This window comes from Malaclemys terrapin, chromosome 4 (genome assembly GCF_027887155.1).
Source record: "Malaclemys terrapin pileata isolate rMalTer1 chromosome 4, rMalTer1.hap1, whole genome shotgun sequence".
Classification (NCBI taxonomy): Eukaryota; Metazoa; Chordata; order Testudines; family Emydidae; genus Malaclemys; species Malaclemys terrapin.
This window is the reverse complement of record NC_071508.1, coordinates 103,868,983-103,891,713: the sequence shown is the minus strand read 5'-3', so window position 1 is coordinate 103,891,713 and position 22,731 is coordinate 103,868,983. Positions and strand designations below refer to the sequence as shown.

Here is a 22,731-nt window from a genome sequence, read left to right as displayed (position 1 = left end):
TGCACAAAATATACAGAGTACATTCTAATAGTTGGTGGTATTTTGTTTTTTATGGAGAGTTATAAAAAGACTTTAAACGTCCTATTTCTCAAAAAAAGATTTGATATAGAAATTTCATTCATTTACATATTTCAATTAGCTCAAATATATAAAATTTGTATTTCTTCAGTTTTGGAAGACTAGTGAATTTTGGCCTTGTTTTTTAGTAACGTGTGAACAGGTGAGATCACCTTGGATTTTGTAAGTGGTGATGCAGCTAGTGGAACTAATAAATTGTGAGATAAATCACTAGTGTTCATGGAAATCAGTCAAATCTGTGACCCTTCCTCTCAGACAAATTGGGTTTCTGATTCACATTAGAAGGGTTAGCGGGTTTTCCAGTCCATCAAAGGAAGATTTATGGGACAAATTAGGTTGTCTCACACCAGAATAATGGAAGGTATTTCTGAATATTGAGAATAAGATACAATGTGACCTCTGGATCACTGTGGGCTGCTGGAAACTTGGATCACTGAGCCTCTGGAAATAAAGTCTAGATGTTGGTATCTCTGAAATGGGCAGGAGAACTGAGGAATAGAGTGTGGCTGAGTTAGTAGATCACACTTTTTGGGTAATGGTTTATGAAGATTTATATATTGAAAATATACTCTGGCAGAGGTTGGGTGAATGTAAGCACTTTGATCAATGCACAAAGGAGAACATAACAGATAAAGGGATGGATTTTAAAACAGAAGGCTGCAACTTTATGATGTGTGTGTCTGTGCGTGTGTGTGTGTGTCAGACAGAGAGAGAAACTCTTAGGCTTTACTTCAGGCCCAGTGCGTATATTAAATGGCCCCCAGGCCAAATAACCAATATTCATGGTTGGCCCCCTTTCGCCTAATTCCTAGGATTCAGCTCACCTCATAATCTTCTTACCCTCTCTTCATAAAAGGGGATGGGGTAAACATGAAGGGTACCTCACTCTGCAAAAATTTATGGTCTCCCCTTCTTCCTGTAGGCTAATAGGTCCTACAAGTTATTCCCTGAGGCTCTTGCTCAAGCTGATTTCTGGGAGTTGTCTCTTTGAGCCTCTTATCCACACTGGACACCAGCTTCACAAACTTATAAACTCCACTTATAAGCTTACAACTTTTAAATTCCTGTCCTTACTCTTTGTTAACCTGAAACCAGGCCTCCAGAATGCTGCAAGGAAGGCAAAAACAACAGCTGGGCATCTTGTGACTCTTGCCCTGGGGGGAAAAATTCAATCCTGATCCCTAAATCTGGTGATGTGATCAGACTCTCAGCATGTTGGAAAGGCAGTCCAAACTAGATTTCCATTACAGGACAGGGAAAGTGGGGCTGCTACATGTCTAGAGGGCTTCAGGGACAGGGACAGGCGGGGAAAGCACACAAAATAATCAATCAACTCCCCCAATTGCCTACCAAATAGGCAGCTGGGAAAGTGAAGAAATATCTTCCTTCCCTGAACCCCCTTCCCTGTACATTGCAAGGGAAGATGGAGGGAGGAAAGAAATGGCTCTGGAGTAGCAGAGTCTACCCTACCTTTCCTCACTCTTATGTCCCCAGGGTTTAATCAAACATGCCCCTTGCTGGCCCATAGGAGGGCTGTGATATAGGGGCACAGTTTATGGAATGTTGACTATACATTCAATAACTATAGTTACTATAATAATGTTTTGTATAAATGTCCTTTTTTACCCAACTATACAGTAACCCTCTGTCTTTTGGTCTGGAAATACGCAAACACCACAGAAAGGAACAAGAGCCCTAACCAAAAACAATGGAATCACAAACATGCAGATAATGTAGTTTTCAGAATCCACAGTTTACAAGTTATAATGATTCCAAGAGAGGTTTGAGGAAAAATATAAGACAAAGCAAGAACAAATTAGGATAAAAGAAGAAAAGAATGAATTGATTTCTCACTCTCTTTTTTCAGGAATTCTTCCCAAATCCCTCAAAATTGGTAGAAAACAGTTCGATCAATATTGCCATTCCTCAGAAGAAGCTCATTCTCCTATACACTGGAATCAATCCTTTACTACAGGTGGACTGACATTCTGGCATGAATGCAGTAGCCTCTTCATTTACATTGTTGCTAATACAGTTCTCCCTTATTTAAATATGATCTATAAATTCACATATATTCAATGTCATCCTTTTGGACAAGTCTCACAAATACTGACAGAGGTGTAATGTGGGAAGAAAACCTAATCCAGTCACAGCACAGCTAAATTTAACATAATTCCTGTACACTTTTAAAAGTAATAAGTAGAAACTCCAATAGTCCACACAGCAAAAGGGTATGTTGGAATGAAATTAGTTTTGTGCTAAGGAATACCTCAAAGACAAATTAATAATGGCCTTTCAGTAATCATAATACTGAACATCAACATTTTAAAGTTGAGTTTTTGGCAACTAGCTGGACTAACTTCTTGGATCATTTTCAGCTGTTGAAAGAATATTGTTTGATCTGTGTAGTACTGTTCAGAAGATAAGGATGACTACAAACAAAAGCCTATGCAGCCATATTTATTCTGGTATCTCCTTCATCAGACTTGGTTTAAAATGAGTTGGAACCTTTATTCACTTAAGAGTAAAAATTGTAGCCCCCTCTAGTCATATACATAACATGCTTAAGATTATTCCTATATGCCTTATGGAAGAAAGACAAGAAGTGGTCTCCAAGAATTAATTTTTCTGAATTATGTGCACACAACCTTGCATCTGCACTGCATGTTCCAGTACGATGATGCATGAAAGCACATCAGTTCACAAATTGTAATGTAAACACACAGAAACTGTGATACCTGTGGGTGCAAATTAGGTATTAAAATCAATGGATATTTTTGAAAGAGCAAAAAAAAAATATCAAGTTTGGCTTGATTTTAGTAAGTTAAGCTATTTTTTAATAGTTTCACAGACAAAACTGCACTCAAACCAGATGTTTCACAATAGCAAAATAAAACAGGCTGAAAGATGCTGCTATATTTAAAAAAGGAAAATATACAGCACTGCCAATTTTAACTTCGATAGCTTTCAGCACTCATTTTTAATCCATAAAGCTACTTTTGAAAGTGCATGTGCAATGTATAAAACAGATACTTATACTCTGAAAATAATTTTTCATTATTGTAAATGTGCTTGTCAGGAGTGAAGAACACTGGTAAGGGGACAGCTGAAATTCTTATTGAATGCAAATGACCAAGGACAGTGTTGGCTATTTGTTTAAAGTACATTAAAACCAAAGATCTTCTCTATTTCTAGAGTGCTATTGCTGAGATTATCAGCTACAGATATTCATAAAGGTAGCAGATCAAGAAACAGTTTATGACATTTTTGCTGTAAGTGCTACTATTTCTTCCTTTTTCTTTTTGCAAAATGTCTAGATAATTCTCCATTTCACACTCAAACAAGAAATCTATATGTTACTACCAATGTAGTTTATAGAACTACTGTACAACTGCATCAAAATTTCAGGTTAAAAATGGATGAAAATATTTACCTCTTGAATAATAGGTAGGGAAGTTTAAGTTCATTGTTAATGACCTATGACTTTAAGAAGTTAAGTATGAAAAATTCTGAGATCCAACAGTACTTTTGTAAATGGTTCTAACACTCCAGAGTAAAAAAGTATTACAAGAAATCCTGCTGCTAAACATTAGGACCCATTCCTTTATCTGTGCAGACTATTTGTAAGCTATTAGCAGCATTCTCAGTCAGTGGAATGAGTGTTTCAAATGCAGTACTACAGAAATCCAAGGTGGATACAAATCAATGATTTATTAAAAAATTAAAAATTGGATTTTTTTTATTTAAATTGGATTTTTTTGATAAAACGCTTTTTGAGGAAAAAACCTATCTAAAGATAGTTTTAATTAAGATACATTAATCCTCATGGAATAGGGATTATAAATTCTAATTCTATAGTAAGAGACAATATATTCATGTAGTGTTTAAGAAAAGTTTTGTAAATGAGTTCCAACAGCTCGTGGATTTGGGACCCAATCTTATGAGGTTCCAGGGGCTTCTGTATAGATTATTTAGGTTAATCTTTCTATCTACCCAATGGGACTCAGTGCTCAGTCTAGAAGATACCATAAGAGATGCTTAGTTTTGCAGTTCTCAAACTGTGAATTTGTGTCTCCAGAGATAACATGCTCATTAACAGCAAAAATGTTTTAAAATAAATAAATATATAGAGGTGAGAAAAAACAGACCTCAACCCTATTGTCTGTCCCTCTGCAAATTCATGTACACAGAGTCAATCCCTTACCTTTCTCTAAAAGTGTAAAGTTTCAAAAAGTTTAATGAATTGTTGGGGGCGGAATAGATCTGGACAAGGAGATGAAGTCAGGAGATAAATGTGAGAAGGGAGGGACAGGCAGTAGAAACAAAAGTGAAACTGTTTGAGCAGCATATTCCATAAGTCTTGAGGTCTTTCTGAGTGCAGCCTTCATTGATTTGAGATCTACCATACCACTCTCTCACTAGAAGGAAAAACCTATAATGGCAGCAGGCTGTAAAAAGACCCAGATTGGGAATAGTTTAATGAAGTTCCTGTACCTGTGGGTAAGACAGGCATGCATGCAAATGCAAACAGAGCAACAAAGAAATGCAAGGCCTGCTTGCCTGAATGAAACAATATCACGAGAAGTGCAGGATCTTCAGGTTGGTAAACTTTTTTATTTCATTCTTCTTTCTTAAGGACTGCCTGTCTTCCTTCTGTACTACCAGGGCCGGCTCTAGGATTTTTGCTGCCCAAAGCAAAAACAATTTTGGCCGCCCCCTACCCCCGGTTCTTTAATTACCCCACCCCCGGCCCCGCCTCAACTCCGCCCCTTCCCCAAATCCCCAGCCCTGCCTCCTCCCCCAGGCTCTCAAGCCTAGGAGGGAGGGAGGGGGAGAAGTGGCGCCCGCGCCGCGGCCACTCAGAGTCTCCCCCCCCTCCCAGGTTTGAGAGCCTGGGAGGGAGGAGGAGACTCCGAGTGGCCGCGGCGCGGGTGCCGCTTCTCCCACTCCCTCCCAGGCTCTCAAGCCTGGGATGGAGGGGGAGCAGCGGCACGAGAAACGGCCGCTTGGGATCTCCCCCTCCCTCCCAGGTTTGAGAGCCTGGGAGGGAGGGGGAGACCCCGAGCCGCCGCGGCGCGCGAAACAGCTGATTCGCGCGCCGCTGCTTCCCCTCCCTCCCAGGCTTGAGAGCTTGGGAGGGAGGGGGAGCAGCGGCGCGCGAATCAGCTGTTTCGCGCGCCGTGGCAGCAGCAGCGGAGGTGAGTTAGGGCGGCCGGGGCACATTTTTAGGGGCGGCATTCTGGCGCTGGCCATGCCGCCCCTAAAAATGTGCCGCCCCAAGCACCAGCTTGTTTTGCTGGTGCCTAGAGCCAGCCCTGTGTACTACTCTTGAATTCTCATGTTTGAGCAAAAAATATAGTTGTTACTCTATGGTACTATCATTTTAGATGCAATTGTGATAAAAAATAAATAGCTGAAATAGGCAGATCTTCCTTTTACAATTTCACCTTTAAAGTAGTACTGAGTGTCAGTGAATGCAGTGAGTAATACTAAATGAGCAGTATGGTAATAATAATTAAGTAACTGCATTGACTTATTTTGTTTAGGAGAATCCATCGTCAACATACAGGATTCTGAAGACTATCCACCTTCAAGTTCCCTATCATTTTCTATAGTTTCAGAGTTATCTGCCAATTATAGTGTCAGTCACATTGTGTCTGTCACATAGCCACAGTATATCACCTGTAGCAAAAAGAAAAAAAGAAATCTCCATCATCCATAAATAACCATAGATAAATTTGTGATGAGAACCAACAGATTACAAAAAGAGATAATTGATGAAAAATTTGTCCGGTTTGTTTATGCAACAAACTCTCCTTTCCGTATGATTGAGACCCCACACTTCATTAAAATGGTTCAGTCATTAAGACCAGGATACAGTCCATCCAACAGAGCAGATGTTGCAGGCAAATTGCTGGATAAAGTGTATGAAAGAGAAATCGAGCAGTATGCAAAAGGTCTAGAGGGTAAAATTGTTAACCTGAGTCTTGATGGATGGAGCAATGTTCACAATGATCCTGTTGTATGTGCTTGTGTGACAACAGAAGAAGGGAATGTCTTCCTCACAGAAACAATTGATACATCAGGAAATGCACACACAGCAGAATACTTACAAGAAGTAGCGGTAAAAGTGATAAACTGTGAAAAAATTCAAATGTCTAGTACACGGCTTGGTCACAGACAATGCTGCAAATGCATGCAAGATGAGAAGAAATTATTTAGAACAGAGTGAAAAGAATCCCACGCTAATAACATATGGTTGCAATGCTCATTTGATGCACCTCCTAGCCAAAGACTTCACTGTTGAAGAAATAAAGGCTAATGTTGTTGAAATTACAAAATACTTCCGTAACAACCACTTTGCAGCAGCTGCTCTGAAAAAAGTGTGAGGAACCAAGCTAACTCTCCCACAAGACGTGCGATGGAACTCAGTAGTGGACTGTTTCGAGCACTATATCAAGAACTGGCCTAATCTATTGAGAGTTTGGAAACAAAATTGGGAAAAAATAGATACATAGCCAAGTATCAGAGGGGTAGCCGTGTTAGTCTGGATCTGTAAAAAGCAACAGAGTCCTGTGGCACCTTTAAGACTAACAGATGTATTGGAGCATAAGCTTTCATGCATGAATACCCACTTCATCAGATGCCTGACGAAGTGGGTATTCACCCACGAAAGCTTATGCTCCAATACATCTGTTAGTCTTAAAGGTGCCACAGGACTCTCTGTTGCTTGTCACAGCCAAAGTTTTCAACATTGGGCTTAAGAGAAATGTTGAACACATGCTGAGTACCCTGAAGCCTATTTCTGTAGCCTTGAACAAAATGCAGGGAAATAGCTGTTTTATTGCTGACTCTGTTGAAATTTGCAAGGAACTGAGTGAGAGCTTAAAAAGAGAAATATGCAATGACAGAGTTAAATTACAAGCATTAAAAAAAACTAATAGGACAAGCACTATCTCCAGCTCATTTTCTTGCAAATATTTTCAATACTCGGTACCAGGGTCAAACCTTAACTGCTGAAGAAGAGGAGTTGGCTATGACATGGACATCCAGCAATCATCCCTCCATAATGCCAACTGTAATAAACTTCAGAGCTAAGGGTGAACCATTCAAGAAATATGTTTGCTGATGATGTTTTAAAGAAAGTCACACCAGTGAACTGGTGGAAGTCACTTAAACACTGATTCAGAGACTGTTGAAGTGATAACCTCACTTTTAACAGCAGTAGCTTCTTCTGCCGGTGTAGAAAGAATATTTTCTTCTTTTGGAAGAATTAATTCCAAATTGAGAAATCGTTTGGGAACTAAAAAAGCAGGAAAGCTTGTTTTTCTTTTCCAGATTATGAACAAACAGGAAAATGAAGGTGGAGACGACTGAGTTAGCTGCAGAAGCCAATATTTTAAGTTTCTCACGTTGACCTGGCTGACAGTCAATTTAATTTTTGTGTTTATGAAAAAAATATTTCATTTAACTATTTTAGTTAAAAACAATTTTAACAAAAACAAACCTGATTCAAAAGAACTTGAATGCTTAAATTCAAAAATTCATATGCTTGTTTTGTTAAAATATTATATGTTTGCTGTTGAAGAAAAAAATCCAGAACACACAACATTGTTGTTTTAGTTAAATAAAACAATTTAAATGTCTGTCTGGTGATGTCCTCCTCCTAATACAGCATGGCAAGAAAATCCTCCAAATACTAATGATTAACCTGTTGAATTAGAGATAGTTCACCTCCCGATGACTTCATAAATACCTGCTTCAATTACCTTTGGTAAATTAAATAACCAATCATTCATTTTCTGAAAAGTTTTCAAAATAAATCACTTAAAATGCATAGTGTGTACCTTCTAAAAATGAAATCTACATTTATCTGAGTTGTGAAGAATATCTATTAAGTTATAAGAACCAACAAGAATGCACTTTTATGTAGAAATCCATGATTAAATAGAGTCTTCCTGACTACTGATTTAAATCATGATTTAAATCAAAGGCACTCTGCAGAAATCTCTCTGGTGAGTCCAGATTCCACGGAATTGCTTTTGGCTGCATATTCCTCTAACATGAGCTGCCTGACTTAGAGGTTCTGACTATCATTTCAAGCAATCAAGAAGCAGGGAAAAGTTGAATTTAAAAGACAAAAAATGTGTGCCAAACAATAAAACTTATGGTGAGCAAAACACCCCAAAATATTTTTAAATTCATGCCTTCCTTCTAAAAAAGCAGTATGCTTGTGATTTAAAGAATTATGTACGTGCACAAAAATACAGAAAGTAGTTGCAAAAGTTTCTGCAGAAAATACTCTTGTAAGAGAATACTTTCTATAAATTAATGGGACTAATGCAGTTATGTTATGATCCAAATTAAGTACAAAATTCTTACATTAGCTGTTTCAATATACTGAAGGTAAAAAGAAAAAAAAAAATGGTAAACTCACCTGTCACTGCCTCGCAACATCTTGGGGTCAAAATACCTGTAGTCATCTGTCTCCTATTAAAAAGGAGGATTGTTCAAATCAGTACATTTTTATCTTAAACACCGTAACTTTGTTTGTGATTTTTTGGGGTAAAATTTTTCATTAAGCCATTTTCAGATCAATGTACTTTTACATTTAGAAGCTACAATATATAAATAATAAAATTTATGAGACCCATGTACATTTTCAATGTTTGTATTTCATTGAAAAGCACTGTATAAATACTCATTCTCCCACAGCAATAAAGATGCTATGAAGGGTGCAATTGAGCTCAGTCTTTGTTTTTGGCTCATATGAAATTCATTGCAACCAAACTATCCAAAATACACTGGTTGCATAATATGTCCCCACAGCAAAAGTAATATGCAAAAAAGAAAAATAAAGTGTCACTAGCTTTAGAGGGACATACAGTAGTTTGTTCCAGAAGTTAAAAAATTTCCAGGCCACAAAAAGACCTACTATCTATTTATAACAAAAAATCCTTGTGGGACTGAATACTAAAATAGAGCACAGATCAAATCATCAAGTTTCCATTATGAAACTTACACTTGTATAATTTCATGTCATGATTTATGGCTACTATTAAAACAAAAAGTTTGGGTACAAATTAGAGGAATTATACAAGGGCTTGAAAAGTTTTGACTGGTTGAAGTTATTATAGGAAAGGATTTTTTCTTCATTCAAAGCATTTCCAAGAAATATCCAATATTTTCCATTGGCAGTGAGCAAGATTTTTGTCAAATACCACAGGGAAAAAAGCAAAAAAAAAAAAAACCTCCACAAAAATTCTACTTAACTGTTTCTGACAATTGATTGACTTTCAACAATTTCAGCACTAACTTTTATCCTCATACTGCAAGGTGTAATGTGTGGATGGATAACTGTGCCAGGCAGGACCCCATTAAACTTCACTGAGACTACATGCTGATACAGCAGTCTACTCATGTGGTGGTACACATTGCAGGATTGGGGTCTCTGTGTCTTGTTGATTTACTATAGTATAACAACTCCAGACCTTTACCCCCAATGATAACAAAATATTTTATATACATATGCACATAAGATTTTTAAAAAATTTGCTTATTTTCTTTAAGGATCACAGAATAATTACTTGAGCTTTTAAAAAAAAGGTATTTTACCCTAAAAATTAGGGCTCTCAAAACTCAATTTAGATCTAGTGTCACACTGAGTCTCTGTATAGAGGTTTAATATATTCTACTGGGAATTTCAGCAGCACGTGCGGGGTCTGGCAAGATTCATGATTTTGGCAGGCTCATATATGCAGGTGGTATACCAACTTCAAAGTAACAACATAGAAATTGACAGATATTCCTAGACTAACTCTAAAACTGAGAAAAATTAAAGACACTTTAACCTTGACAAAGAATTTCAGGTTTCCTGCTAATTGGAACTAATTACAGATTAATGCTAGGTCAAAAAGCATACTTAAAAATCAATGCTATAAACCAGGGGTCAACAACCTTTCAGAAGCGGTGTGCTGAGTCTTCATTTATTCACTCTAATTTAAGGTTTCGCGTGCCAGTAATACATTTTAATGTTTTTAGAAGGTCTCTTTCTATAAGTCTATAATATGTAACTAAACTGTTGTATGTAAAGTAAACAAGGTTTTTAAAATGTTTAAGAAGCTTCATTTAAAATTAAAATAAAATGCCAAGCCCCCCGGACTGGTGGCCAGGACCCGGGCAGCGTGAGTGTCACTGAAACTCAGCTCGTGTGCCGCCTTCGGCACACGTGCCATAGGTTGCCTACTCCTGCTATAAACATTCCCAATGAGAATATCATTGTTGTACGTTCAGTGTAGCGTTCAAAGAGAAAATAGCTGATGAAAACTCAAACATAAAAAGCAAATCAGTGGACTAGAAAACTGGCTGGCTAAAATAGTTTAAATATTTACTTGAATGCTGCGGAAATCAGATCTTAGCCTGAGAAAAAGAGGTTACACACCCTGTACAGTAACAGGTTCTTCAAGATGTGTGTTCCTACAGGTGCTCCACTGTAGGTGCAGTAGTGCCTCCTGTACCTAGGATCGGAGATCTTTGGTAGCCGTGCCCATTAGGCCGCACATGCGCTCCTCCACTTCTCATGCTGTGAGATCCAACCGACCTCAGTTCCTTTTCCACCGCAGTCTACGTTTGAACTCCAAAGCAGAGGGGAGGAGGGCAGGTAATGGAGCACACATAGGGACACACATCTTGAAGAGCCTTAGTTACTGCATAGGGTGAGTAACCTTCTCTTCTTCTTTGAGTAGTGTACCTGTAGGTGACTGTACAGCAGTGCCCCTAGAAGGAAGGCTGAGGCTTCAGAATGATGTGTACCAAGGACGATAGGACAGTGTGTCCTAGTAGAGCACATGATGCCTCATCATGGGTAATGCCATAGTGTCAGCTAAAAGTGTCTTTGGATGCCTGGGTGGCTGCTTTGCAAATATCAGTAATCGACACGTTGTTTACAAAGGCAATTGAAGTGTACAGTGAGTGAATGGAATGCATTTGAGTTCCAGGTGGGGGTCACAATTTGTGTCATTGGTAGCAAAGGGGGATGCACTCTGAGATCCATTTGGAAAGGTGGTGTTTGGCTATGGCTGCTCACTTTGATCTTTCAGCAATAGAGGAATAAGTGTGGTGAATGCCTGAAAGATTTAGTTCTGTCAAGGTAAAAGGCTAATGGTCGTCTGACATCCAAGATGTGTAACGTATTGGTTGCCATGTGGCTTTGGGAAGGAGGAGGGAAAGTGGACAGGTTGGTTTCAAAGGAAAGCGGACAGCATCTTCGGTAAGAATTTCAGGTTTGGTCATAACATGATCTTGTTTTTGTGAAAGATTGTGTATGGTGGGTATGCCAGGAGAGCACCCATTTCTCCTACTCATCGGGCAGATGCGATGGTGATGAGAAATGCTGTTTTCATAGATAGGTATATATGTAGGAGCACACTGCCATGCTTAAACAGGGGGCCAGTGAGACAGTGCAAAACTAGGTTGGGATCCCAAGGTGGGGTGAGGTCTTGTATTTGAGGATACAGGTTTTGAAGGCCCTTTAGGAATCTTTCCGTTAGTGTGTCGATAAATATGGAATAACCTATCTTGGGGTGTAATGCAGTGATGGCGGCCAGGTGTATGTGAACGGAGCTTGTGGAGAATCCTGATCTTTTAAGTTCTAGAGTGTAGTCTAGAATGAGAGACAAAGGAGCACTCATTGCAGGGACATATTTAGTGTCGCACCAAGTTCACAATCTTTTCCATTTATAGAGGTAAGTTGTACCACATTTGCTATTTAAAAAAATCTTTTTCACCTCTTCTGAACAGGTCATCACCGAATCCTAGAACCACAGAGAAGTCATGCCTTCAGATGTAGGAGTTCTAGATTGGGATAGAGGATTTGGCCTGCGTCCTGCGAGAGGAGGTGTGGAGTCAACTGTATGGTGATTGGTGCACAGACCACCATGTGCATGAGGTAAGGATACCAAATCTGTCGTGGCCGTGTTGGGGCCATGAGAATGACTGTGGCTTGTTCCACCTGTATCTTGTGAAGCCCTTTGAACAATAGGGAAAAGGGTGGAAAGCCACAGAGTGCACCCCATGTAATAAGCAAGAACTGTGGACATTTGGCAACTTTGGGTGTGCTGAAGAGATCTATGCTCGGGAATCCCCAGCAATTGAATATGTCCTGCAGGGCTCTTGTGTCTAACTCCCAGTCGTGATCTTGTGAGAATTTCCTGGTCAGCGAGTCTGCCATGATGTTCTGGTGTCCAGGTATGTATGAGACCAAGATGCTGATGATGTATTGGATACACCAGTTCCAAAATTTTAGTGCTTCTGATCACAGGGATTGGGACCTCGCTCCCCCATGTCTTTTGATATAGAACATGCAGGTGATGTTGTCCGTCGTTACTCTTATTTATGGTCCTTTGTCTGATTAATGGTAGAAAGTGTCGGCATGCATTGCGTACTGCATGTAATTCTAGGAGATTGATGTGCAACACTGATTCTGAGGGGGACCACCTGCCCTGTACCATGGAGGTCTGTAGATGTGTTTCCTACTCACGTAGGGAAGTGTCGGTTGTTTGTATCAAGGACAGTGTTGGGTGAAGGAAGGGCACATTTTGGGGGTATGTACACCAGTCTAATGAGTTCTTGATCTTGATTGGTATCAATAGCAGGTTTGTTTAGGCTGTGTCTGTTTGTAGCCATCCCTGAAGATGGCACGTGTGTAATCTGGTATGTTTCACCACGAACGTGGCCGCTGCCATATGACTGAGCAGTTGTAGACAAGTCCTGGCAGATATCTGCAGGCTAGTGGCTCACAGTGGAGATGAGACTGACTATGACCAAAAATCTGTGATTTGGGAGGAAGGCTCTTGCTTTGGCAGCCTCCAGCTGGGTCCCAATAAATTCCAGAGCTGTACTGGTGTCAGTACCAACTTTTGTATGTTTATCTGGAGGCCGAGATTGGAGAAAAGGTCCATCATTTTTCTTATGGCTTCGACAGTGTAGACTCTGGAGGGAGTTTTGAGGAGGCAGTCATCTAGATATGGGAATATTACAACCCGTTGTTCATGTGTGTGCACTGCCATCACCGCGAGGACTTTGGAAAATACCGATGACACTGTAGAAAGCCAAAGGGTAGTACCTTGTATTAGTAATGGTCGGACTCCCAAGATGAATCTGAGGAATTGCCTATGGGAAGGGTGTAAGGTGATATGGAAGTACGCGTCTTGCAGGTCAAAGGCCGGAAACTAGTCCCCCCTGTTCCAGTGCTGGGATAATTGTTGATAGTGTGACCATCTTGAAGCATTGTAGTTTGATGAACTTTTTGAGGTTCCACAAATCTAGGATAGGTCTCCACTCATCTAATTTCTTTTGGATCAGAAAATAGTGGGAATAAAAATCTTTTCCTCTGTGCTAGAATGGGACCAGTTCTATGGCTCCCAGTTGCAGAAGGTGGTTTATTTCTTTTTGTAGAAAGTGTTTGTGAAAAAGGTCCTTGAAGAGGGACGGAGAGGTGGGGAGGCTGGGTGGAAGAGAAGGGAATGGGATGAAGTACCCTTTGTTGATGACTTCCAAGACCCACTTGTCTGAGGTGACTTGTTGCCATAATAGGTAGAAGGTGGCCAAGCAGTTGCCAAACTGATGGTCTATTGAAGATGGTTGCAGCAACTGGACCAGAGGGAGGCATCTTGGGGCCTCGACCAAAGCTTCAATATTGTTGTTTGGAGGTCAATGTGTGAGATGTAGCCCCTTGAGCTGGGATCTGCCTGAGTTTGGGAGGAGGCCTTTGTTGCCTACATTGCACGTCATACTGTTGCTGACGGGTGAAATGTATAGGTTGAAATCTTGGGATAGCTTGGTATCTACCCTGTCTTATCTTAGGTGCTGGTGTATATATGCTGAGTGAACAGAGTAGCGCTCTAGAATCCTTTAAAGAATGGAGGGACTCATCCATGTGCTCGGAGACGAGTTTAGGCCTTTCAAAGGGAAGATCCTTGACAGTGTTCTGCACCTCTCTGGGGAATATGAAGAGGTGAAGCCATGATGCTCATCTCATCACCACCAATGTTGCAAAGGAGCAAGCAGCCATGTCCGCAGAGTCCAAAGAGCCTTGCAGTGCCGTATGGGCCAGGAGTTGTCTTTCCATCACCCGTACCTGGAACTGCTCCTTTTTGTTGTCTGGGAGGAGTTGACAGAATTCTTGAAATTTTGAATAGTTCGTATGATTAAATTTGGGTAGGAATGCCTCAGTTATCAATACAGAACTGGACTGTAGATGAAGAGTATGCTTTATGACTGAAGAGGTCTAGCCTCTTCTAGTCCCTGTCACACGGGGTTGTCCTAGAGTGGTGATGTTGCCGCTTCTCTTATAGCACGTTGACCATGAGCGAACTTGGGAGAAGGGTGGAAGAACAGAAATTCAATGTCTTTAGTGGAGACATGGTATTTCTTATCCGCTTGTTTGCAGGGTGGTAGTATTGAGGCTGGGGTCTGCCAGATCACCTTGGTGGTGTCCAACAAGGCCTCATTGATTGGGAGTGCGATCTTAGCCGATGGAGAGGCTTGCAAAATGTTGAGCAACTTGTGTTGTTGCTCTCTGATCTCCTCCAGAGAGATCTGGAGAGAATCTGCAACCTTGCGGAATGTTCTTGGAACTGCCTAAAATTGTCCTCCAGTGTTGGAAGTGGTGGCATGTTGGCCTCATCAGGGGAAGATGAGAAGAAGTGGGTTGGTGGTGTAACTTCTTCCTCCATTTCTTCCTCCTGCTCCTCTAGTAGTTCTTGTTTGGTGTCAGGTGGTCAAGAGACTGTTGAAGACAGGGATCATATTTGTCTCTGCTCCATGGGCGGTTTGGAAAAGTGTGCCCTATATGCAGCCCATGGATCCCAACAGGGCCAATGTGAGGGGAATTGGCATGTGGGGTTGCATCAGGGAGGTCTGTACCAGAGAACTAGATCACTTGTGGTCTCTGGGTATTGAGGATGATAAGATAATTCCCTGTGTGGCTGCCCTTTCTGAGGGTAGAGTGCGCGGTGCAATGGAGTACCCCTCCTCCTCTTCTTCCTTGCTAGAGAAGGGTGATGCGGTCCTTGGTGGTGAAGGGGACTGGCATTGCGTCTCCAGGGAAGAGGCATATATTGCAGGGAGCTAGCTATGGAGAAGCAGTGATTCTGGAGTATCAGAGATGATTGGGACTTGTGGGTACCGAAACTCCTGTAGTACTAGCAGGAGCATTGTGAGCACCGGTGACTGTGTAGAGCAGGAGTGGGCAAACTTTTTGGCCCGAGAAACACATTGGGATTGCAAAACTGTATGGAGGGCGGGGTAGGGAAAGCTATGCCTCCCCAAACAGCCTGGTCCCCGCCCCTATCTGACCCCTCCCACTTTCCGCCCCCCTCAGAACCCTCAACCCATCCAACCTTGTCCCCTGACTGCCTCTTCCTGAGACCCCCCCGACCCTAACAGCTCCCCCGGGACCCCACCCCCATCCAACCACCCTGCTACCTGTCCCCTGACTGCCCCAACCCTTATCCACATCCCCGCCCCCTGACAGCCCCCCTGGGACTCCCACATTTATCCAACCCCCCGTTCCCCGTCCCCTGACCGCCCCCCCCCCCCCAGAACCTCTGCCCCATCCAACCGCCCCCTGCTCCCTGTCCCCTGACTGCCCCCTGGAATCCCCTGCCCCTTATCCAACCCCCTGACCCCCTTACCATGCTGCTCAGAGCAGCATGTCTGGCAGCCGCGCCACCCGGCCGGAGCCAGACATGCTGCCCTGCAGGAGCGCGCAGCCCCGCCGCCCAGAGTGCTGCCCGCACAGTTGCGTGGCTGCAGGGGGAGGGATGATAGCAGGGGAAGGGCCGGGGACTAGCCTCCCTAGCCGGGAGCTCAAGGAACGGACAGGACGGGCTGGATGTGGCCTGTGGGCTGTAGTTTGCCCATCTCTGGTGTAGAGGATGGAGTGCATTCTCTTGAGTGGCCAGTAGATGGTGCTGAGGCTTGCATCATTGCCGAAGACTTGGCTGGCATCGAGGGTTTGGTCAGTGCCAAGGATGTGGTTGGTGGCAACGCGCTCAAGAGTTGCTTTAGTTGAGGCAGTTGGTACCAATTTAGAAATTCTTGCACTGTCCTACTCAGTCCTGAGGGGCAGTATTTCTGCCTGTGGTCCTGCCTGTTTAGGGTCCTTGGACTTCTCCTTAGTGCCGGTACCAGAGGTGGCCAGAAAGTTGTGGGAACTAAGTTTCACCGCTGAAGACATTGAGGCTACTGACCTCGCAAGGGATGCCTTTCTCTGAGGCTGCTCCTTAGAGGGTGAGCTAGTGCCCTGTTTCTTTTTGTCTGGGTGGGAGACTGCAGATTTCCTCTTGGTGCGTTGTGAATGAGGGTTGGCTGATGACTGTGCCAATGGTGACTGCTGTGTTGGAGAGGTACTGGAGCCAGGGTCTGAGACTGGCTGCAGAGAGCTCTCTACTCATAAGAGTTTTACCCTCAGTTCATGGTCCTTTCTGGACCGGGCCTTCAACTTGAGGCAGTGGGTACACTTCTGAGAGACATGTCCCTCACCAAGACAGCATATGCACTGTGAATGACCGTCGCTCAGGGGAATGGCCTCATGACACGAGAGGCACCTCTTGAAACCAGGGGATCTCCCAAGAAGGGAGAGCTTCCCAATAGGGAAGGGGGTCGCAAAGGAAAGGTAGAATCATTAGAATTGTATTAAGTTTCTAATTGGAAAGGAAAGAAATGCCCAGAAGAAAAGACCTGTCCCTCCTGACATCTGTGATTAAGAAGCGGTCCTTTGTACTTTGTCTATTCCCTACAAACCTTCCAGCAATCCAAGATATCTATGAGTCTACGGTATCTATTTATATATGGGGACATGAGAACTATTAAACACTTTTGGTACAGCGAGTACATTTTTTTTTAAGCTCCTTTGGCAGCTGACTAAGAAAAGGAAGGAAATGGATAAGAAGGAATTAATGTTCATCCCCCTTGAACATGGGATGCATGATTCAGACTTTACTTATCTAATCAAAGGGATAAGATATGAACGATTCACTATAAGATTTCTGCAAGACAGGAAAACTTGATTTGGATTTAAAGTCCATACAGGCTTCTCTGCAGAGCTTCAAAAGCACAGCTTTTAAAACTTACTGTTAAAAATTCCCAGAAAAGCTAATTAAACACTCCTCTCTCTCTCTCTCTCTCCCCCCCCCTCTCCTCCACCTCCGGTTACAACATACTTCTAGAGGAGAGGTCCCACGAGTCATAAATACTGAATGAGTGCAGTTGCCTACTAAAAGTAGGGTTGAATCCAACTTTGAGCAATTCAAAATACAAATTAAGATTTAAAATTAAGATTACAACACCCCAATTTTCAAGATATAAAAGTTTTAGTTTAACAGCACACATATTCTTCCATTCCAGATTTAAAAGATTTTTCTAGACAAGGGATTGTAAGCTAACATTACTCATTTGATAAAAATAAGCTCTCTGTTTTAAAAATAATTTTAATATACATAAGATAGATATGTATATCTCACAGAAGATGCATAATAAACATGAAAGATATTACATTAATTGCAAGGGATAATATTTCTTCAAAGTCATACTCTTGAATACATCCCATTCAGGTATACCACTACTTTAAAAAGCCTTCATTTTAACTATGTGGATAATCAGAAATGCAAATAAATACAGGTTGAACCTCTCTAGTCCGACACTCTCTGGTCTGGCAACATCTGTGATCTGGCATGATTTTAGTTAGCCGGATGTCCGCTTATCATGGGTGAGGCCAAGTTTCCCGTGGTCTGGCAAAGTCCTGCCAGTCCTGGCTCTCAGCGTTCTGTGCTGTTATTTAGCTCTAATTTACTCCTAAATATGTCTTCTAAGAAACCAGCAAGCAGTGGAAGTGTTGGTAATTCTGCTAAGCATAAGCATGTGTCAATATCCATACAGCAAAAGGTGGAATTGCTGCAGAAATTGGAAAAGGGCACATTGGTACATGCTTTGTGTGAGTTTTACAATGTATGGTCATCTACAGTGTATGATTTGAAGAAGCAAAAGAATCAAATCCTTAATTTTTTTGCCAAAAGTGACAGTAAAAAAAAGTATGAGTGTTTGTAAGACTTCGAAGGAGGGGAAAACCAGCGATTTAGATAGTGCGCTTATACATTGGTTCAAGCTTCGTAGGAACGAAGATGTTAGCATTTCAGGGGAGATGAGGGCACAAGCAAAAATATTCCACAAAGAACTTAACCTGCAACATGAGTGTGACTATTCACAAGGATGGCTACAGAAATTTAAAAACAGGCATGGCATTAGTCTACTTCGTGTGTGCAGTGAAAAAAGAAGTGCAGATATGGAAGCTGCCACTAAGTAAGTTGACGAATTTGCACAGTTAGGGTTTGTCTACATTACCCGCTGGATCAACAGGCAGCAATCGATCCAGTGGGGGTTGATTTATTGCATCTAGTCTAGACACGATAAATCGACTGCCGAGGACTCTCCCGTCAACTCAGGTACTCCACCAGGCTGAGAGGTGCAGGTGGAGTCGACGGGAGAGCGTCAGCTGTCGACTTACTGCAGTGAAGACACCGTGGTAAATAGAAGTAAGTACGTCGAGTTCAGCTACATTATTCACGTAGCTGAAGTTGCGTAACTTAGATCAATCTCTCCCCTCCCACGAGGGTAGACCAGGCCTTAGTTGCAAATGAGAAATTATCCCCAGAGCAGGTATACAATGCCAATGAAACTGCTCTCTATTGGTGTTGTATGCCTAAAAAAAGTTAGCTACTGATGCAGAGAGGCCACCATCTAGTACGAAGGAGTAGAAGGACAGGGTAACTGTCCTTGGTTGTAGCAACGCAGCAGGCACGTACAAATGCAAGCTCCTGGTTATTGGGAAAAGTGTGAACCCAAGTGCATTCAAAGGGGTGAAAATATTCCCAGTGGTATACTGTGGCAACAAAAAGGGATGGATAACGACTAATCTATGTCTCGAGTGGTTTGAGAAATAATTTGTACTGGAGGCAAGAGCCCTCCATAGGTCTGGATCCGAAGTGCCAAATTGTGCTGATTTTCGACAATTGCTCTGTCCACCCCAAAGCAGAGCTGCTTGTCAAAGATAATGTGGTGGGACTGTATTTACCTCCAAACTGTACTGATTCACTGATTCAGCCTGGTGATCAGGGTATCTGATCCCTGAAGTCAATGTACATGTCTGAGTTTATGCACCAATTGCTAGTATCGCTTAATGATGGAAAGAGTTTGACAACATTTAGGAAAGAATTTCACCTCAAGGATATGATTTGGGCACTAGCTAGAGCCTGGGAAAGAGTAACTCCATCTACTCTGAAGAATGGATGGCACAAATTGTGGTGAGCCCTAATGCTTGAGGACAGTCCTGACGTCAATGACGAGTCCGAGTTCGCTGGATTTCAAGTGTCTGAAAACCAAAAAATTGTTAGTGAGTTAATGGAGTATGCCAGCGGTATATCTCACCCTGTAGTGCTTGAGCTGGCCAAGCATTTGGGAGAGGAAAATTTACTAGATGGATGGAAGTCGACAAAGATGCACCAATTGCTAGTCATATGACGGATGAAGAACTTGTGCAAATGGTACAGCAGGGAAAAAATGAAGATAACAAAGAAGCCAGTGATGGCGATGAAGATGATGAGGAGTATGTCACAGAAAAAATTTCTATAGATAAATGCATTCGTTGGCAACAAATGTAATAGACGGACTGGAGCAAAGACAATTCTTTTCTGAGTAAGATCATGTCTACGATACGAGAAAAACTCATTAAAGAAAAACCAAAATACATGAGACAAGCTAAGCTGGAAGATTAGATAAAGGTAGTGAAGAGGAGCGGTCAGCAGCACTCTACAGTCGAAAATCCTGTTGCCTCCACTTCATCTACCCTGGATATACACCTACAGCAGAAACCCCGGATGTAACTCAAATGTAATTTGAGTTAGCAGTTCTTGTCACATCACTTTGGAAGCGGAATTCAGGCATTATTTTAGGTGAGTAAATTATAGATTTACCTGTATTATCATCTATTTCTTTTTCATATTATTTTATGTTTTTTACGCTTTATTTTCTTGTGCCAATACAGTAAAATTGTATAACAACACTAACACTTTGTTATGAAGAGAGACGGTAAGCCTTGGCTAGGCGGCGTTGCAAGCGTGTTTCATTTATTCGCCTCGGCGAGATAAAAATAAAAAGAGACCCGCTTGCTACAATATTGACCTCCCCTGGGTTCAGCAAATTCTCTGGTTTGGCACCGGTCAGTTCCCGAGGGTGCCGGACTAGAGAGGTTCAACCTGTATTGTCTCGTGAGGGAAAAATACATTTTATGATTACTTTGTCCTAAAGTCATACATCCATGGATTACTTATGAGACATAAGAGGACAACTCACATGCAGTACCACTTGTCAAATCTCAAGTCATTTCCTAAAGGGATTATAATACTTTGTAATACTATAATAGTAGGTGCGGGGGGGTTAATGGCTGAAAACTTCCTTCTCTTTGACAGTATAACATGTTATAATCATATTATCTTTTCTTAAGATGAATATTTTAACAAACTTTATAACACTGAATTAACTTGCAAACATTTAAGGAAGTTATCCCTAACCGACGAAAGTAACTACTCCGCACTAAGATTTATGGGTTAATCATCAAGAATTCTCTTAAAAAACAAAATCCTGAAGTTGTCTCTTTATTTAGACCAATATCTAGACAGTGGCTTTCAAACTGCGGGTCGTGACCCAGTACTGGGTCACGGAATGTAAGGAACTGGGTTGTGGTGGCTCTGGTCAGCATCGCCGACTGGGCTGTTGAAAGTCCTGTTGACGGTGCTGCCCGGCTAAGGCAGGCTAGTCCCTACCTGTTCTGACACCATGCTGTGTCCCAGAAACGTCTAGCAGCAGGTCCGGCTCCTAGGCGGGGGGACCACGGGACTCCAAGCACTGCCCCCTCCCCAAGCACTAGCCCGGCCAATGGGAGCTGGGGGGGGGTGGTGGTGCCGCCCGCGGGCAAGAGCCGCACGGAGCCGCTGGCGTGCCTCTGCCTAGGAGCCGGACCTGCTACTGGCTGCTTCCGGGGCGCAGCGCGGTCTGCTGTGCCAGGACAGGCTGGAAGCCTGCCTTAGCACCCCTGCTGCACCGCTGACTGGGAGTCGCCTGAGGTAAGCCTGCACCCCAACCCTATGCCCCAATCCTCTGCCCCAGCCCTGAGCCCCCCCAAACCCAGAACCCCTTCCTGCACCCCAAGCTCCTCAACCCTGGCCCCACTCCAGAGCCTGCACTCCTAGCCCAAAGCCTGACACCCTCCCGCACCCCAAGCCCCTGCCCCAGCCCAGAGCCCCCTCCCACTCTGAACCCCTCATTCCTGGCCTCATCTGGCAGCCCTCACCCCCGTTGTCCAACTCTCTGCCCTAGCACTGAGCCCCTCCCACATACCAAACCCCTCTGCCCCAGCTCTGTTGGGTCATGGGCATCAATAATTTTCTTCAACTGGGTCACCAGAAAAAAAGTTTGAAAACCACTGATCTAGGAAACATATGACACTTCTGAAAAGAAAGGAAAAGTATTTTAAACCCTATTTTGATCAAACAAATGTTAAGACTCAAGACAACAGAACAGATCACTCTAAGGTCATCAACAATCCAAGTTATTGAACTAATGTGTTAAAATATTCTAAGAATAAAGTGCCATTATAGTCAACTAACCCATGCATAAGTTAAAAACATTAGAGGGTAGTGTTAACTGCCCCTAAGAACTGTTCTTCAGTTCCTGTTTCCGTTGAAAGGATCAAAAACCATAAGTATGGGGCTTATTTCTCCTTCCTGGTAGCTGTCCCTTTGGGAGAGGACAAGCAGCAAGGAGGAGAGTATTTGAGAAACACACAATCCTATATTGAGGCGGATTTAAGAGAACTCTATATCTATTTTGCTCAGCAGAGTTCTGAAAGTCCACATTGCAAAAAAACACAGCACTCTGAAATGTATTCCAGAATAATTTTAAATTACAATTGACAAAGTAACATTTGTGACCACTAGTAGTAGAAAAGCTTTTACATTTCACATTACTTTAATGTAGCATTTTATATTTAGCATGTGATTTGAATGTAGCTATATAATTTGCAATGATTAAGGTATCATTTCTATGTAGGTAGTATTTTATCTAGTTTCTATGCAAGACAGACATTTATATCTATATGCGTTTCACACATCTACTACAGGACCTAGCAGGTAAGAGTCCAATCCATGAAATGGAGATTTCCTCAAGTTCTGTGGAAAAAAATCAGCTTTTTAGCTTTCTTTTCTGTGTCTTATCTTTTGCCAGTAGGACAAGTGGCTATTTTTGCCTGTTTTGGGGATGGGAAGGACCCTATACATTAGAACATGAACAAAGGCCACACTAGTGTCATTCCATGTGTCATTCATTTTTCCTTACAGATACAGTTTTACTTTTCTACAATTCCTGCTCATATTGCAAACCCAAATACATGAAATCCCCCAAAGGCTACTTCATGCTTCTCTTTTAATCAGCCCAAAGGGAGTACTTGTTCAGCAAACTAGTGGAAGCCTTTCACATAGTGGTTAAAAGGGTTGCTCTTTGGGGCTTGCCTGGTCTCCATTGGCTTGGACAATGGGATTC

General features: G+C 42.2%; 1 protein-coding gene across 1 annotated transcript in view; it reads right to left on the bottom strand.

Annotated features, from left to right (window-relative positions):
- The window catches only part of SCFD1 (sec1 family domain containing 1), a 145,864-nt gene that overhangs the window by 12,817 nt on the left and 110,316 nt on the right, over positions 1 to 22,731 (bottom strand). The window contains exon 21 of the mRNA XM_054026391.1: positions 8,516 to 8,568. Within this exon, the coding sequence (XP_053882366.1) occupies positions 8,516 to 8,568 (53 nt within the window). The remainder of the gene's footprint in view (positions 1 to 8,515; positions 8,569 to 22,731) is intronic.